Source organism: Temnothorax nylanderi, unplaced genomic scaffold, assembly GCF_030848795.1.
Source record: "Temnothorax nylanderi isolate EJ_2023f unplaced genomic scaffold, tnyl_v1.0 TNYL_tig0031_pilon, whole genome shotgun sequence".
Classification (NCBI taxonomy): Eukaryota; Metazoa; Arthropoda; class Insecta; order Hymenoptera; family Formicidae; genus Temnothorax; species Temnothorax nylanderi.
In genome coordinates this window covers 1,360,728-1,379,916 of record NW_027249093.1, presented here as the reverse complement: position 1 = coordinate 1,379,916, position 19,189 = coordinate 1,360,728, and the positions used below count along the sequence as shown (strand labels likewise).

General features: G+C 37.1%; 1 protein-coding gene across 2 annotated transcripts in view; it reads right to left on the bottom strand.

The window, feature by feature from the left end:
• Window positions 1–5,759: 5,759 nt before the first annotated feature.
• The window catches only part of Vmat (Vesicular monoamine transporter), a 46,743-nt gene continuing 33,313 nt past the window's right edge, over window positions 5,760–19,189 (bottom strand). For both annotated transcript variants that reach the window (XM_071702775.1, XM_071702774.1), the window contains 2 exons: window positions 11,611–11,744; window positions 5,760–11,526 (listed from right to left, as the gene is read on the bottom strand). In XM_071702775.1, the coding sequence (XP_071558876.1) occupies window positions 11,458–11,526; window positions 11,611–11,744 (203 nt within the window). In that variant the 3' untranslated portion in view covers window positions 5,760–11,457. The remainder of the gene's footprint in view (window positions 11,527–11,610; window positions 11,745–19,189) is intronic.

Here is a 19,189-nt window from a genome sequence, read left to right as displayed (position 1 = left end):
AAACAAGGACAGATGTCATTTCGTTAGACAAAGACAGATATAGGGAAAACAAAATTAGAAAGGTTGACATTATCGACATCGAGGAAGTTCGTCTGTCACTGCAGGATCCCCTTTTAAGAGGAAAATAACCGCAATCAGGAAAATTTTTTTTAAAGAAAAGAAATAATAAATTGCGTGTAACAGGTCAAACTTTTTATTAGAAATGTATAAATTTCACAGGGATTTCGTGTAATTTGTTTTTTTTTTTGCAACATCTAGGAAATCTACAAAAAACCGAGATATTGTGGAATGAATAAAAAAAATTATTAATATAAATATAAATTTATATAAATATATTTGTATTTATATAACATATATAATATATTTATAAATATAAATTAATAAAAATTTTAACTCACAATTTCACTGACAGAACCTTTTAGGATTTTGCAAAATATTAAGTAAGATTGTTTAATTTTTATTCACTCCACATTATTCTGATTTTTTGTGGATTCTCCAGGAATTTTGTAAAAAAAAGAAGAAAAAAAAAGAGTTACATGAAATATCCCTGCGTATATAAATTGAGACAAATTCAAAAATTAATAAGATTAAGAACAGAAATTAAATTGGAGTTTTTGCAATACTGGGTGCGTTCAGCCGATACTCCGCTCGCCTAGCAATCGTGAGCAGTCGCTCGTTTTCGCTCGTTTCCTCTCCTTTGACCCAATGGATTAAAAGGAGAGGAAACGAGCGAAAACGAGCGACTGCTCACGATTGCTAGGCTAGCGGAGTATCGGCTGAACGCACCCACTGTCTTTCAGATACATTCACTATGAACAATTGAGATACGGTTACCGTATCTGAAGGACGGTATTGCAAAAACTCCCTATTCAGATCACGTTAGATACGAAAAGAATGCGGAAAAACACACGACAGAGTCGCGTTTCTCCAAATCAATTGAAAAACAGCAGAGAATTCGGGTGTTTATCCAATGAAAGGTATTTCGGTCGCGCGCTCGTTTGTTTTGATCGCGTCGTACCGCGTACGAGATCGCGCCGGAACCGGAAGGACAAGGACAAGGACAAGGTTGCCGTTTCTTCATTCGCTCAACGACGCTCGAGCCAGCAGGTGGTGTGTGGTGTTAGCCGTTGGGTAGTGTCGCGAGTCGCGAGTCGTTACTGTCTGCATTATTGTGAGTCCAATTAAATTCATTGCGTTAGTGCAACTGAAAATTAAGACTCAATACAACAATTGGCTCGTCCTGGCCATATTAAGAGCAGATACTGCTCAAAGGCCATATCACGAAGAAGAAGAAAAAGTTCCGCAACTCGGGTAAGTGTAATTGTGTGTGTGATATGTAACGTATGTGAGTGTCCGCGATACGTGAAATTCGGGTCGATCCGTAGGTGTACTAGGCCCAAGGAATTGCGCGGATGAATTCCTTCTGCGGGAAATTACGTACGTACGATTAACTATTATAGAGTCGCGTGTAATGTCGCGTGTGGCTGGATTCGCGATTGTGCCTCGAAGACATTACGGTATGATCGCGAAGATATTCGCAGCGATATGGTGCTTGAAAACATATTGCTCGTCGTGTCACGCGAGCTGTCAGAAGTCGACGTGCCGACATTTTCAAATTTTCCAGTTAGCAAGAGGCCCCGCGGCAGAGGCAACGGCCGCGTTTTCGGACATCGCGCATATTTATCCGCGGATATTTGTCTCCAGTTTGAGATTGCATATTCATCTAGCGTCATAGTGTTTTATCTCATCGCGATGTAATCTTAAATGAGTTTATCACGCGTACGTTATTCAAGTGACGAAAGTGTTGGTAGGAGCAACAAGTGCAGCACGGCGGCGTTGCCGTCGCGTCGGTCTGAAGTCTGAAGTTGATCGCGCGACGTACGGATTTCCTCTCATCATTTCCTCTATTATTTCAAATTCGTTCGTTACGTTGACTCGCGAGATTCGCACCTCTTTCTCTCTCTCTCTTTCCCTCTCGCGTTATTGGTCGTGTCTGGTCATGTCGCGGAATAGAATCGAGCGCGTGATTGTCGTCGGGAATGTCGTGCCGCACGGTATTTATTCAAACGATTGACGCGCGAGTAAGTAATCGTCGTCGGACGTGTCTTTGCAAGCGAATCTTGTACGAGCACATGAAGGAAGCGGCGTCGCGTCGGACGAATTGTAGTTTCGCGAAATCGCATGTCTCTCACGTTATTCTTCCGTCTCGATACAATAAAGCTGCGCGTGTATAGAAAGACCGTCGTGATCGTGAGTGCCGTACACATGAAGTATCAAGTGATTCTTATATTCCAGTAATTGGTAATGGCGAGCGGCAGCGAAGACAACGGCGAGGGCTGAGAGGAGGAGGCGGCCCGGGGGCATCAGGCCATCAGGCGCCGGCGGAACAACCATAGGTAAGTAATTTATTATTGTTAATTGCGGAACAATAATCCTCCGCAACGATTATACTGCCCATTCTGTATGATATTTTGCATTAACTTTTGTGAGACAAATTAAATATTTGATGATATTTAAATATTGATATTTAAAGTATTTAATAAAATATTTGCGACATTAATGTATTTGTAACAGTTTTAAAACTCATAGTTTCTTAGATTATTTATGAAAGAAATTTCGGTTTCTACATTTATCAAATTTTGTAAGAATTATATTTATATTTTATAAGATATATATTTGAAAGAGAATTTTTATAAATACAATTAATTTTATTTTTATATAAAATATCTGTTTAACGATCAAATAAAATTTTGAAATGTTTATTGTCTTGAGCACTATTTTAATTTGTACAAATCCGTATGTTACAGATGAATATGCAGTTTCGACTTCGCTGTTGCGCATCAGTGTTGGTGAGTCTGAGATAAAATCGTTACCACGATTATAATCATTGCCAGTATAGTCAATTAAATCGTCGTGACAAATCGTCACCGAGTTTTCGACCAAGGATTCTGGACATTCTAAAGTTGATGTAATTTTAGATGCTTACATTATAGAATGACCAGAATCCTTGTTCGAAAATTCGGTTCATTTTTCTTTTTATGGTGAGACATACAATGTTGCTACTGTGCATTTTTTATAATTTTTGTCATCTCTAATTCGTATGAGTAGATCAGTTCACTTTCTGTGCTTCTGTGCAGTCGAAAATTAAATTATTATTTTGCTGTTGATTTACTCTTTATTTTTAAGCTTAGTTCTAAACTTATTTTGAACATAGTTTTATTGTAGGTGCTCTTCGGAAAATTAAAAGTTTCAAAAATACCTCGGTTAAGGACTATAGTCTACTCATAGGTATATATTAGTTCAACTTGTTCGCGTCATCACGTTAGTGATAGTGAACATACAGCAAGATTTTAAGACAGTGACCATTCAGAACAATATTGACTACGATTACACGGCGGCTTATAATCTGGTTTAATAACTATATACTATCCAATCCAAAATTTTTCTTTTTTCGATTATAATCATTTTAATGTGAGTCTATTTTGATATTATAAACATTTGAATCAATTTCTTTTAATATATACATATTAAAAGTTGTAGTTTAAGTATTAAAAGAGGCATATTTAAATAATCATTATATGACATCTGTGCTACTACTTTTTAGATTTCCAAATTTTGAAGTTATATTGACATCATTTTACTAGGCTATTTTTACTGGGATTTTAACATATTGAAATAAATAAATAATATTTACCTTATTTCAGATAATATTGATTTCAAAATCGATATTGGTACGTTAACTTTTTCTTCTTCCTCGTTTACTGAATCCTTGTTTAAGACATTTTCGTTATTTTTTTTTTTTGAAACTTGCAGCTGAAAATTATCAAAAATATATTTTAAAAGAAATACCTACAGATTTCTCTAAACATTTTTACGTAAAATGTTAATATTTAATTATTTAAAGTATAAAAACTATTAAATTAAATATATATAAATGTGTAAAACTTAAATTAAATGTATATAATTATTATTATAAATAATTTGGAAACTTGAGTTTGTCAATTATATTTTTAATATCCCTTCGTGTAAAGAAATTTTAAACACATTAATCGGATTTTAAATATTTTATTCAACTATAATATATTCAATGTTAATGGTTGTTAAGGATCGAACATAGCAATCTCGATGTAAGCATCGGGCCGCGAGGCTGACCGCTACGTGCCTGCCGTCAGTCACGTGGCACGTATTCGATCCGGGGTTGTCGATCACGCCGCCCCGCGTGGTTGATCACGCGTCGATGCCGCCCCACGCACAGGTGCGAGCATGCCGGCGTTGTCGAGAATCGGAGCACGGCGCAACTCCGGACACGCGCAGTGTCTTTGTACTGGCCACGGGGAAGTCGTTCTCTTATTCGCAACACTCCTTTCATTTCGCGCTCTTTCTGGGCTGCGTTCGGATTCTCCATCCGAGTGCTAAAAATCCTATAGTATGTGCACTGTTAAAAAAATCTATTAAAAATAATATAAAAATGTAGGAAGTTTTTATGCAGATCCGTATATGAAATTTCAAATACAAAGTTGAAAATTAAAGGAGTGGTATTTCGAAAATAAAAATATCGAGCAGTAATATTTTTTTACGCGGTTAGTAATGAAAAGCTTTTGGAAATTAATCGTTTTCTGATCGTTTCTGAAATCAATCTTGATTTCTGTTTTAGGTAGCTGAAGAGAGGGAGGAGAATAAGCACAGAAACAAGGAGAACATACCATATGGCGAGTATGGTGGTTGGCACAAGGCCGTAAAGATGGATTCTACTATCACTACTACCTTAAAGAACTTCGGCGCCCTTTATCAAAGACAAGGTAAATGCGAGGCCATGAAGACACTCGAAGACGCGCCATGAGATCTCAAAGAGAGGTAGATAACGTTTGTTGTATTAATTCTTTTGTTAAAATAATACGCGTGTAGATGTGCAAATAAACTTAAAACTTAAAACCATATAATCAAACTTTGCAAATTTAAAATAATAATATACTGTATATATATATATATATATACATACAGCGCGCGCGCGTGCGTACGTATGGTATATATATATTTTTATTGTATATATATATATATATATATATATATGTAGGTACATATACAATAAAAAGTAATATTGAAATTAAAATTTGATTGAATTAGTTTAATAATATGGATTCATAATATAATTATTTGTTTTTATTTTTTTTTGCAGTCGTTGGTAGAGCTGGTAGAGCTGGATAACAAGGCACAAGTAGCATAGCTACATAGCTGCTGGGCGACGAAAAGAGCGACGATATCGTCGATTTTCGCTCGTGAATGTCGTGAGTGAGTACGGAGATGCGACATCAGTGAAGGACCACGGAGAGGAGGAGGGGGCCTGGGAGGCATCGGGCAACGGCGGAACGACCGTAAGGTGAGTAATATTCGTTTATTATTTTGCTGTCCCGTGGCGGATTCTGCCACTTTCTCAAGCGCGACGTGATTCGCCCTTACATTATACTCGAATCATTAATTCATTACTCGTACAATACAAGTATCGATTATCTTGGGCACTGCAATGCTTTAATGTAAAAATATTTGTATGTTTCAGATGATTTATCTGATCAACGTAGTATTACAACTCCGCTGTTGCGCATCGGCCGGTGAGTGATTTTTTATTATACTCGAAATATTGACCTCCTCAACTTTATGTTCACTCAATGGCGTGCGGTAAAAAGGTTGATTGCTAAATACTTCATCAGGCCAATCCACAAAATTTAATTAGCAAAGCCGTTAATCGTTGAAAAAAAAAACAGTTTAGAGATTATTTAGCTCATTTATTCGATACAGCGTATTTTCTCATGTACACATAAACACGTTAGACACATATATGTCAGAATAAACATTAAATAGTTTACAACGAGTGCATTACTGCTCTCCATCGTGAATATTTGCACTTATCGTTAATTTGTATAGATCCATCAATGATATATGTATCTCGTAACCGTATTTATTCCGCAACCCTTCTTAGCGTTTATATAGAAGTCGTTTGCATTTTCGTAATACCGTATCTCGCACAAGCGTTGACGATTCAAATACAATCTCGCAGCGAAATCTGGCGATTCTCGGGGCCGGCCGTTTGGTTACCTTTACACCTTTACCTAAACTTAAACGCGTAAAAATATACAAACAAGCGCGGTTCTCGTGCCTCTTCGTCCGTTAATCCGTCCAGCCTGCCTTTCGCTCGAGGAAGGTTCTCAGTCGTACACTAATATTATCTTTCCTAGCGATTTTAACCGCGCATGATACGACACTTAAAAAATAAGGGGTACGCTCTAAGGGTGACTCATTAATAAATCTCTTCTTTTTTTTTCTTTTGTCTTGATTATTACGCAGGCATGAAAATCGGACCCATACACCAGCTTGTTAGATATCTACGATATAACGGTACGACGTTAAATAGGTACCTTACCGACTGTGACTTTACGACAAACTTTACTGCTGCCGAAAAACTATAGTATAACGATAATACATAGACAAGCGTAGTCCAATACCTTCCTAACGGAGAGAGAAATTCGTTATTGAGATCGAGATTCCAGAACCGGTGCGAATCCATTTCGATTTCGTTATTTAACAATGTATTATTATCGTCGATTGATATTCGCCAACGTCGTTTGCCGAAAACAACGATCGATCGAGCCTTCGTAGTTCGTATCGAATACGGGGGAAGGTTTTGCACTTTATTATTATTTTTTTCACATTGCTTATTGTCTGTTCACAATAGCAGCCGCCAACGAATAATTCGCTTTTGTTTTTTTTTCTTCTTTTCTTTTCTCTTAATACACCCAATGCGTCATCCGTGCATTCTTATTAGTTACTTAAAACGCGGAATTTTTTAATTCGGTAAAACAAATTTGTATCAATTTCCCTTAATCCATCTATTTTTTGCGAAATTTCGGCATGAGGATTGGTAGCCACGACTACGAATTCCGTCGCGTCTTTCGCGAATCGCCAATTACGACACGTTTGTCAGGTAATGGTTGTGTGCGACTGGTATCGTATACGTTATTTTTCATTTACCGCAAGCACGTGTCGCGTGACCGAGGAAGCGCAATACGCGCGGCACGTGCGTCTCCTTACGATTCGCTTCGATTAACACAGTCACGTTGATTCGGTTGATTGCATCTGCAATTCGTACAATAAAGCCTCGGCCGATGACGGCCGAGTCGGAATATGGACTGGCTAGTTACATGAGAGACTTACACAAATAATATAATCGTAATAATAATCGTCAATCGTATTTTCCCTAAGAAGAAACAACTCCTATGCAGCTCGCTACTTCCTCGACGTATAACTCGCGCATTCAAGGATGCTGTTTCCTTCTGAAGCGGATAGATGAATTTTATTGAAAGCATAATCAGTTGTAGCGACTTAATTCCTTCCGTTGGAGTTAGTGGTGTGTTGCAACAATTGCAATACTAACAAAGCAATTGCGATCGTTTTTAACGATTCAAAATTATGCATTGTAATGATTATTAAGATGACCTGAAAATTTGTTTATTAAATTATATTTTAAATAGAATTGTTTAGAAGAATTGAGTAATTTATTTCTCAATTGAAAGAATGTATTAAAGCTAACAATAATTATTTTGATAAGTAAAAGTGTGGACTTGAAAACTGTGTAATTTTGTTTTTAGTTTTGTCTATTGAACGTATGACAAAGCTTTCGTATTAATTTAATCTATACGCTCTTCTTTCCATATTCGTAATTTTTTCATACGTTCATCAATAACAGTTGCTACAGTCTCTGCTAAAAATAATAAAAGTTTCTTGTTCTTGCGACTATATAATTTAATCTATTTCTCTTTTTTTATTGAGTAATAACGTTTGCCAAAATAATATTTAACAGATGATTGTATGTTCCAGCTATCTTAATTTTGATCAAATCTTTATCTATATTATCTTTGTCTATATTATGAATTAGGAATACCACCACATTTGTGATTTAATTTACTGAATTATCGATGCATCTAAGCCTAAAGAAAATAATGTATATCACTAAGTTGTTGATATGTTATCTCTATATCAGCAAATTATTGCTGTATTAATTGCAAATTAACACATGTAGTTTGAATATATACAATTATCCACTGAATTCCAACGCAAGAGATTAATGGTGTACGATCACAATCGTGATAACATATAGATTTATATTTCGTATGCCCAAATTTTGATAAAAAACGCAGAGTAGATTTTACCTTCTGATAAAATTCGAATCACGCTCCGTCTGCAACTTTATCACTTTAAACAATACTTGTTAAATAAATTTTACGCCACACGTGGACAAATAATTTTCTCGTGCTTACATCTATAAATTTAATTGTTTAAATGATAACCGAATGCGTGTCTCTCTCTCTCTCTCTCTATTACACGCGTACACACGTACATACATATACACACACACACACAGAGACATTGCGAACGAGAGTAAATCCAAAATGAGGGTCCACCGAAATTACAGGAAATCGGCGTTACAACGTCCTTTAAGGTATCTCAGCGGCGACAACGTTCAACGTTAATTAGTTTCGCTATATTTACATTTAAGGGAAATATCGATCAAATATATTGTGCGATATATAGTTATGCGATATAATACAATAGCTCGAGATCACGTAATAACATCGAATCGCGATAATAGAGGATACTATTGCTCATTATTATTACTATTATTATTAAAGTAGAGAAGAATAGTAATAACAACAGTCGCGCCAAAATACATGGCGAGACGACATATTTATAATCTGGATAAAAGTAATTGGAATATAACTATAAAGTAATAGAATACAATCGAGAACCAAGGAGGAAAGAGATTTAGATTTAATCTGAATTCATGCGCGTGCACGGCTCGAAAAATCGTCACATTTTCGTTTCGCACATTTTTTAAAATTATTTCTACATTTCTTCGTTTTTCACTTATCTCCTGCAGTTTGCTGCGCCTTCTCATATAGATTTTCATAGACATTTTTAAATATATGTATGTCGACGAGGCGAGCGTTGGCAAAGAATTCGCGAATCGAATTGACTCGCGTTTCGTACCGGGAGTAGGCGCGCGAAATCTCACGCACCTTGTGTATTTCGGAATCCGCAGTGGAAAGCTGTAGTCGAATACCGTAATAATCATGTGCGATCGTTCGTCTCGGATGTGCGTTTCTTACGGGCCCCGCTTTATTCGTCTTCGTTTAACTACACGAGCAAGATTCGGCACGAAACACCAACGAAGAAATGTGCCATCATGGCGTTAATAAGGACTCTAAAGTTTCAGTTAATTATATCCCTAGATTTCTATAATATTATGCTTTCGCAGCTTAAGCAATACGCTCGCAATTAGAGATGGTAATGACTCCAGGCATTAAGCAAAACGCACTATATTCTAATCACGTACATCTTTTTACTTTTTATTTTTTTGTGGCTATATCGAGAACTGTATCACAATACATCACTGCCTCGGCAAATATCTCGGATCTAGTAGCTTAGGATCTCAACAAGTATATGCTTTTCTCATATATACGTCGTACACGAATAGCAACGAGACGCCGATACGTAATAAATACACGACAATTTCTTTTTAAGTTTACACAGAGATTACACCACGTATATAGAATGTAGACACGTATAGATTTCGTATATAGATATACGTCGTTTTCACGTATGGATAACATTCGCTACGCTACTTTCTATATTGCTTCTACGAACGTGTTCTATTTTCGCGGGGCCCCAGTCGGCAGATCACGAGAATTACCGTCTATTCAGATCGTGGAACAAATAAATCATCGCAGCTAGAGTTTCCCGCGGCGAATCCTCATAAAGTTTATCATGTAATTCGCAAATCCCGCGAACGCTTCGTGCCTCGTCTCTACTCTACTTTATTCTATTCTACTCTCTTTCTCTCACTCTCATTCTCTCTCTCTCGTTCTCTCTATTTTTCTGGTATAAGTTTAAATACTATTCTCTATCCCAACAAATCCCGCAATATTCTCTGTACATTCTTTCGTGCATGCGTTGAAAATCGTGATCGGTGAAAAACGGAAAATAATCTCGAAGAATTTACCGAGAAACGCTGGGATTTGCGACAAGCTCGAACGTTCTCTGTCTCTTTCTCTTTCATGTTCTATTCCCTTTCGTTTCACCAACGGCGATGAGATCAGCGAGTTTCGGTAAGCCGTAAGCGCCAGGACATTCCGTGTAAAATGTCGCCTCGTTCTCGCGACGAAAATACAAGTACAATATCTAATCGTGGCCGTATCGCAATTACGAAGAACCCTTTAAAACACCCGATCGTCCTTATCGCCGGTTTTCCTGCAGCCATTCAGGAAAACCAAATCGGGCGGTTCTTCTCGGCGTAGGAACTGAATTTCTTTGTGCAATTTTTTACCCCGAAGGACACCCCGGAAGCATCGACATACCGATCACGCGATATCGATTATCATATCCTGTCCCGTCCCGTTTACACGTGCTATTCTATCTCGGTCGATCGTAACCGGTCGTTAATTACGGTATCTTCCGATTCGCACTTAGTAGAGTCATGCCATTTTTCCATACACTTATCTTTACAATGGATATTGTATATAATATGCATCCTGAATTTAAGCCTTCACATTTAAGAGTAACTTTTGCATCGTGTGCCTGCTTGTTTCTCATATATATATATGTATATATATATATGATATATGATATATGATATATGATATATATGATATATATATAATATATATATATCATGAAACACGTCTAACGAACATATATATCTCTTGCTATCATGCTACGGTATAACGAGCTTTTTTTTGTTTTTTTTCCTCCGCGACTTTTGCGTTGCTTTAGGCTTTAGTCTACCGTTACTCGTCTGTTACATACGATATGTGTGTAACAATAATATCGATGATGCAGAATATACAGAAAGACATTTCACAACGTGTTCACTCTCGTAACGCTACTTCTATTCGTAAATATGCGAGAATGCGAGATCTCCCGAGTTCTCTTAGACATTTAATACTTTTATAGATACCAAGTGTGTTGTTGTGCGACTTCTATCTTGAAGGATCGTTCGTCTCTTTCTTTTCAAAATTGTCGACTGTCTATTAGGAAAACTTTACTTGGTTACTAATAATTTTACATTTAAACGTTAGTTTGCCAAATGTTTTATCAAGTGCATGTCAACAGTTGTGCTTTTATTGTCGATATTTGTATCTTCCTATTTTTTATTAAAACAAGAGAACATGAATATTTCGACAGTACTAAATAGAAAGCGTGAAACTAAGGAGGAAGAAAATGTTATTGTCTTGTCAGTCGGTGAAAATTATTACGGAAATTAAGGTACATGTAAAAATTCACACGTAATAATACAAAGGCAATCTCTACTTTTTAATGATATATTATGAATTATGGAAAAGAAAGAAAAGAAAATATGTGTCTTAAGTGAAATAACTGATCATATAGAAAATGCTTAGAATTATTGTTTCACTGGTCCTCTTCCTCGTTCTGGTAGGTGACATAACGCACGGACGATTTCTCGCCAATTATTAACGACTGCAATTGGACACGACTCAGAATTAGCGAGAAGTTCTTTAAAGAAAATTTAATAAAAAAAAGGTGTCTAATACATAATTTTACCTTTTTCTCTTCCTTGGTTGGCGGCGCCCTTAGGAAATACATGAGAGGTGCGTAAACGAAGTTTAACAAAGCTATGCCGAAAAGCATCCATTCGAAACCAATGCTGTTGACCAAAGTTCCGCTCAACGCTGGACCTGGAAATAAAGAATATTTTATTACTTATCGGGGTCGGATCCGTCGGTGGGCAATTCGCGTCGACTCAACTCGGCAATCCGTTGTTCGCGCGTTGCGTGGAGAATCCACTCGTCGCTAAGCTCGGTTTCATCCATTTGGCCGCTCGAAAAATATTCTCGAACGCGAAATCTGTATTCCGCGAGAAATGAACGGAATGCTACCGTGTTCCCGAAGAAAGAATAATACGCGAACGATAATATACGTGAAAGGAATGTGAAGGTAACGCGAAATAGGCAAATAGTTTTTCAGACGTGACCGTCCGCTCAATGTAAACATCGAATTCCGATGTTATCGCTCTCGCGCTTTCACCAAATTCCGACGCTTTACGCGGTCCCGAATAATATCACGAATTCGCCGATTAACCCACTCGAATACATTTATTCAAGTAATTATCCAAATAATATTTCACACAAATCTGAAAGAAAGATATTAGACAAAATATACAATAGCACAGCATATATAATATCGCATCAAAAGAAGGATAGGATCATTTCTTTATTTCAATACAAAATCAATAATTTATTCGCCACAAATGTTTCGTCACCCGCTCGAAATTATCGTAGCGCTATGTGTGCGCGAGCGCGATAGAGATCTCGGAGTGAAGGCGAGAAGAGAGAGATTAGACGGGATTAGCGTCGATAAATTTAAGTCTGTATTTAAGCGTCTATATTATGTACAATAATTACAGTATTTACAGTCTCTATACCGCGAGCCACGGACAGATAGTTTACGAACGATGAAAGCAAGACCACGAAAACCGCGAGCCACGGAAATACGAGTGACTTTATTTTCTGATGTACGTTCGCCGAAATACTTAGGTCGAATGCGGGCTCGCGCGCGGAGGTCCGGGGTTTTATTCCCACGACTGTCGCATTTTCGCGAACCTTCCGGACTCCCGGTGACGAGCCGAAAATTCAGCCGAGCCAATCAGCTATCGACGCTCCGACAAATTCGTATTTAACATTTAACGAATGTCACTGATCTCGTAGCTGATCAGCTGTTTTGAAACACCGCGCTCGCTCGCTTTGTTCCGGGTGTATGCCTCGCGCACCGAGTCCCCGAGACAAAGGAGAGGGTTGGGATAGGCAAAAACTGAGCTTTTTTTCTGACGGTTTTAGGTTCGATCGCGAACACTATGCCAAGCCCTTTTCGTGCCTTTCGGCGATCTTTCGGCTGCCCCACGTTGGGCGCCACTGTTGAGGCTTTTCTGTCGGGGTATATTAGGTCGACAGGTCAACCTAATTTCCATTTTTGATAACAAACTTAATTATCTTTTTGAAGAGACTCAATTGACAATCCTATTTTTTTAAGTCTGTATTCGAAAAGCTTTATCTGCTTTATTTTGTTTTCAATAAAAAAGTATTCGTTATCTTTATTTTCTACAGCTTTCTTGAGTTTTGTCAAAGATTTTAGTGATTGGCATTCCCTGTCTTTAAATATAAATTTTTCGATGAGTTTCATTATATCATGTGCGTCTTCGCGTAATTCCAGTATCAGGAATGCATTTTCAAAAGCTCTAACTCTCGACTTTAAGTCTTGAATTATTATATTTTGTTCTTGATTTCTTGAATTTACTTCTTGAATTTTTTTTTAGTTCTTAAATTCCAGACAAATGAGACGAACAAAATGCTCTGTGTTGTTGAATGCTGAGATAACAGAGGGAAAATAGAGATTTTCCCATTATTGCTGTATTGAATTTTAACAACTGCATTTTTTACCAACATCTTTTGTGGCACTTCTCCACAAGATAAGTGCGAGAAATAAGCTTGTGTTTTGTTGTTGTTCTTGTTGTTGTCTTGTTCTTGTGGTATTGCAGTTCCATCTGTAGCAAGATAACTATTTACACGTGTTTTGAATTCATCTAAAGTTTTTGTAATGTAGGTGGTTGTTAGAAACGTAATGACAGAATGTTACGCAAAGGCAAGCTTCTAACGAGCCTTCCTCTCTATTTAATAAGCAAGCCACCCCTCCCCCCCGTCAGATAGATTGTCGGCAAAGAAACGTACCTTTAATTTTTTGTTAACTGCAAAGAAGTATAAGCAGCTTTTTCTGCTTCACTTTTTACAGTTGCAGGAAAAACTATAGAAGTTGCTGCTTCAGTGCCGGTTGTAGAAATTAATTCTCCTTCTTTGCTAGTGTTCGATTCATAAAAGCATATAGGTGAGTTTTTTTTTATCATGCCAAATCGGTTCTTCAGCAATACGCGCAATTGCAACTGCATCGCTTACAACTGCAATCAGGTTATCACCTTCACGAATTGTGCTATTGAAATAAAACTCATAAAATGTACTGATGATTTTTTTTAGTTCTGGCCGAGCAACAATGCGTTTTTATCAAATTTGTATTGTAAGCTTAATTTTTCTAACAATGCATCATTGTATCCTTCTTTTTTTGGTGCTGTGGATGAAGGGATGCGATCTGCAATTTTATCAAGATCTTTTGTGATGGAGTGAAATTGTTTATCTAGTTCCATTGTGGATAAAATGAAAAATTCACTGAATTAATTAATATTGATGATTGAATAATTATTTTTCCTTCATCGCGCTCGAATCTAATGACTCTAAATATTGCACACTTTGAGTTTCAAAATGAAGAATTTCTTTTATAACGCGTAAAAAATCGATCTAACAATTCATCCATTATTTGGTTTGCTATCTATTATAGCAAGACATTGTTTTCAACCTCTAAATTTGAAGCAATAATTCAGCTGGAATTTTTCTATGACTTGCTTTATCGTTTTCAGTTATATCTCGCTTGTCTGTATAACTATATAACAATAACGCAATCATCCTGCTCTTTATTTTGAGCCGCAATTTTACGATGTTTTCATACTATGCAAGTTATTATATTTATTGTATTGGATATATTGGTATTGTATTGGATATATTGGTATTGGATATATTTTACAATATATTAATAATTTTTTTATACGCTTATCAGACGTTGATACAGTCTCTGCTAATTTTTTTTACTGTTGCGCAAGACGTTGTCGGTCTCATACGACATACGAGTCCAAAATTGGGCGCTGTCAACATTTCACGTCTCAGTGATAACCATAGCTCAGATTCACTTTGATCTATCGTATCCGTTTAATCTGCTTCATTTTTCCCCATTTTTGGTCATCTTTTTTAAACGATTTTGCCGAAGTTGCTCAAACACATGATCTGGAAAATCTGGTTTTTGCGATTGGGGGTCTATTTTGATGCTTTTTGATGTCCCTGTGGGAAAAATGCAATACTCTCGTTGCGTTATATTTAATTGACCTTGATTTAAGGCTCTGGCATTGGTTTCTTTTGCTCGCAACAATTCCCTCATAAAAAATCGGCGTTAAACAGTAGGCCCTATATACCCGTGTACAATCAGCGTGCGCACCACGCTCATATAAAAAAGGAGAGAGGAGGCCAGGGCTGAATAAAATAAAAGTGGACTCAGAACACAGCCTTGCCTCACACCCTTCGTAACCCTGAATTTGTCTGTCAAACCATCCTTCGTTCTAACTGCAACTTCCGTAGTTTCATAAATTTCTTTCATCTTCTTTACAAGCTCCTCTTCAATTCCCATCTTCCTAAGAATCTTCCACAGTTGACCTCTGTCTACATTATCAAAAGCCGCCTTCAAGTCAACGAGAGGAGGCCAGTACCCCTATTCTGTAACTCTTAACGACAGTGTCGGTATCGTTATGTTGTCGTTGCGCAGGTATACTATATGCGCAGGAAAAAAAGCTGCGCAACTATCGTTATGAGCACGTAACGACGCATAACGAGTTACAGAATCGCACTACTGGGCTCGATTTAGGCTGTAGCGCCATCGAAGAAGAATCTTAATTATTTCGTTGACAAAATTAAACTACATTAAAACAAAATTACACACACAGAAAAATATATTCAATACAGACATTAAGAAAATTACACAATTAAAATTGATTATTCAAAATACATTTCGTTAAAATAATATATTTGACTATCTATCATTAAAATAATACAATTAAAATTAATTAACTAAAATGGAATTTGTTAATTAAAGTAAATTTTGTTAAAAAAATTTTGTTTCAATTTCTTTTAACAAATTACTCTAAATATAAAATTCTTTCAAAATTTCGTCGACTTCCCCTCGTTTGCAATGTGCAATACTATTTCTGTTTTCAATAATAATATTCATATCTTTGTCAAGAGATTCTGTAGAAAATCCATGTTTTTCAAGGTTGTTTTCAAAAAAATTTATCTGTTCTATTTCTTTTTTTGTTAAACAGTCACTTTTCAATTTGGATAGGGTTATTCGTCGTGCCCGCGTAGTTTCCAGCGGTATGTCTTCAAATACAAATTTGTTAATTAGTTTTTTTTATTTCTCTTGCGTTTTCTCGTAATACTAATACTGTATGTAAACACTCACGTAAACGTAGTATAAACAGTAAAATAAGTAACAGTAATATATAGAATAAGATAATTATAGGAGATAATTACATAATAATTTATTAAAACAATTACCTTGAATTAATCGTCGCGTCGCGTAAAAGAGTCACGGTCGGTCTCGCTCCGCGTGTATAGTCGCGGACAGAAAGGTTGTCCGAAAGGTTGTCCGACTTTGAGCCGTATTCATAGTATGAATACGGGTGTATAAGTCGGACAACCTTTCTGTCCACGAGTGTACTTGACGCGAGACACTACCGTGTCTCTTGATTAACATTATATTTGTGAACGCTCTGATTTTTATTTTATTATCAGCCTGTTCTTGTTCAACCTCATTAAGCCTTGACGTTAATTCTTGATACTTTAACGTTAATTCTTGATGCTTTAACGTTAATTCTTGATGCCTTAACGTTAAATTTTTAATTTGTTCTTGAAATTTCTCGTTTGATTTTCTTAATTCTTCAAGCTCTCTGAATGAGCATAATGATCTTGAAACCCTTGAAACAAATGATTTGGTCGAAAGCAATCTCGAAAACCCGTTAGTTGATATCCTACATCAGCCGTATCGGATCCCGATGCATGTTGGGTAAACCCGACGAAATTTCTACTCGGGACCGTAGCTCAAGCGCGATCCAGAATCGGGCTATATTTTTTTATTCAATCAATTTCACTTTATTGTTTTACCTCTCGGTTTAACAAGGCGTTTTTAAGGAACGTACCCAACCATTTACATGTCCTCATTTTCCTTTAAAAACCTGGCCATTGTGCGACCTCACTATATTTTTTTATTACTTCTATTTCTTTTTCAGTCGGTTGTATCTTGGACTGCTCTTTTTCCCTTATCCTGCAAGGGCTCACTAAGCGTCGCAAATCGCGGTATAAACTTTCGATACCACGAAGACATCCCGAGAAACCTACGCAACTGTCTGAGAGTTCACGGTGCCGGGTATTCCATTATCGGACGCGTCTTTTCCGAATCGACTGACAGGTCTCCCCCCTCCACCACGAAGCCCAAGTACCGAACTTGAGACCTACAGAATTCGCATTTGTCCATATTGATTGTTAATCCCACCGCTGAGATTTTATCCAATACTCTTTTTAACCGTTCGAGGTGTTCCTCGAATGTTTCCGTCGCGATAATTATGTCATCTAAGTACGCGAAGACGAAGGCCTCCTTGCAATTACGCGCGCGGTGTCCCGTTTTTTACGTTTTTTTGCAATTCCAACACTTTAAGTTGGAATCATCGGGGCCCGAACCCGGCGTGGTGACGGTCGTGGGCGCGTTCGCGGCAGCGCGGTGGCGGCGGCTTTCGGGGCTTTTTTTCCTTTCCCGGTTTTCTGACCGACGGCTTCCCCGCGGCAACAGTACTCGGAATTCGCGATTTTTCTTTTGGAGCGTGGTAAGCCAAGTCCGGAAAAATGGACTGTTTCGGCGGCAGGGGCGGTCGATACGTCTTATCCGCGTGATACCGTTCTCCTCGGCGAAACCCTTGATCACTCGATTCACGAATTCGGTTCCGTTATCCGTGAGAAGAATCTTCGGCGTATCCCATCGCGACACGATAAGATCTTCTAACGCCTCTCTAATTTTCGGGCCGGTAGCCGCTCGCAAAGGCTTGATCTCGATCCATTTGGTAAATAAATCCTGTCTTCACCGAAGGCTTTTGGAAGATATTCGGATTCTTGTTGAACAAATGTTCAAACGATAACTTCAATTCCTGTAAAACACCGGGCTTAAAATAAGCCTTTCTTATGAGTGGATCCACTTTGAATCATGCTCTCTAATTTTTTTCTTTAAAGCAATGAAATTTCACTTGAAACAAGTAAATTTTTTTTCCGTGTATGTATACCTCTCCTCTCCCAAGTCACGCAGTGCCCAATTGCTACGTGTGGAAGAATCAACAGCAATATTTCAAACTGTGGTTGCGAGTCCTACAGGAGAAGTACACAAGAATTTGAATTTTCACAATCAATAAATAATCCGTAAGGTTTTATATGTTTTAATGAGTTTTGCGGCTAACTCTTTCCTCATCGCTACTTTTTCTCGATCGTGACCATATTTCATGGCTGTAGTATCAATGCACAGAGGATACAAAATATTTTTTACTGTTGTTGCTGCGCAAGCCGTTGTCCGTTTTCCATTTTTGGATGTCTGTTTCAAATGATTTTGCCAAAGTTGCTCAAACACATGATCTGAAAGATCTGGTTTTTGCGATTGGGGGTCTATTTTGATGCTTTTTGGTGTCTCGGTGGCAAAAATGCAATACTCGTTGCGTTATATAATTGACCTTGAATTTGATAAAAAAAATCGATGATTTTGATTTATTTTATCAAATTTATAATGGCGATATGTTCTTGATTCTCGCTTGAGTCTCTTTTGCTTTTCATCTGTTTTTCGAGGTTCTCTGGTTTTCGCAACTTTTATTTGCCATCGCTTCTCCAGTGTTTCGACAATAGGAGGAACTGTTTTACTTATTCCTTCGTGCAGTTGTCTTTAGATTTTTTGAATTTCTTCGTCTATTATGTTCTCATTGCAAAGTAATGAACTTAGAAGAAATCATGTTTCAATCAGCTTTATTATATCGTGTGCCTCTTATCTTAGTTCTAATATGCCTCTTCTCTTAGTTCCAATATGTGGTAAATTAAGTTTTTAAATAACTCTCTTGACGAGAGTTACATATTTTTATTTCGTTATATTTTCTACAGAGATGAATTTCTAATTGTGATGTATACGTATGTTACAGTTAGAAATAAAATCAAAGTATAAACAAGAATACGAAAGATTTATCGAAAATTGATTATCACCGCAAGGGCACGGTTGTAATCAGTGTGATTCTGTATTTTATCGATTTTTATACAAACTGCAGCGGGTCGCATTATGATATGGTAAAGGATATACATATTTCGCGATTGATATTCTGCAAATACAATATACATATGTGCTATTTTCGTGAATTTTCGCTATTTAATTATTCTTAACGAGTAAGGTGTTTAACAAG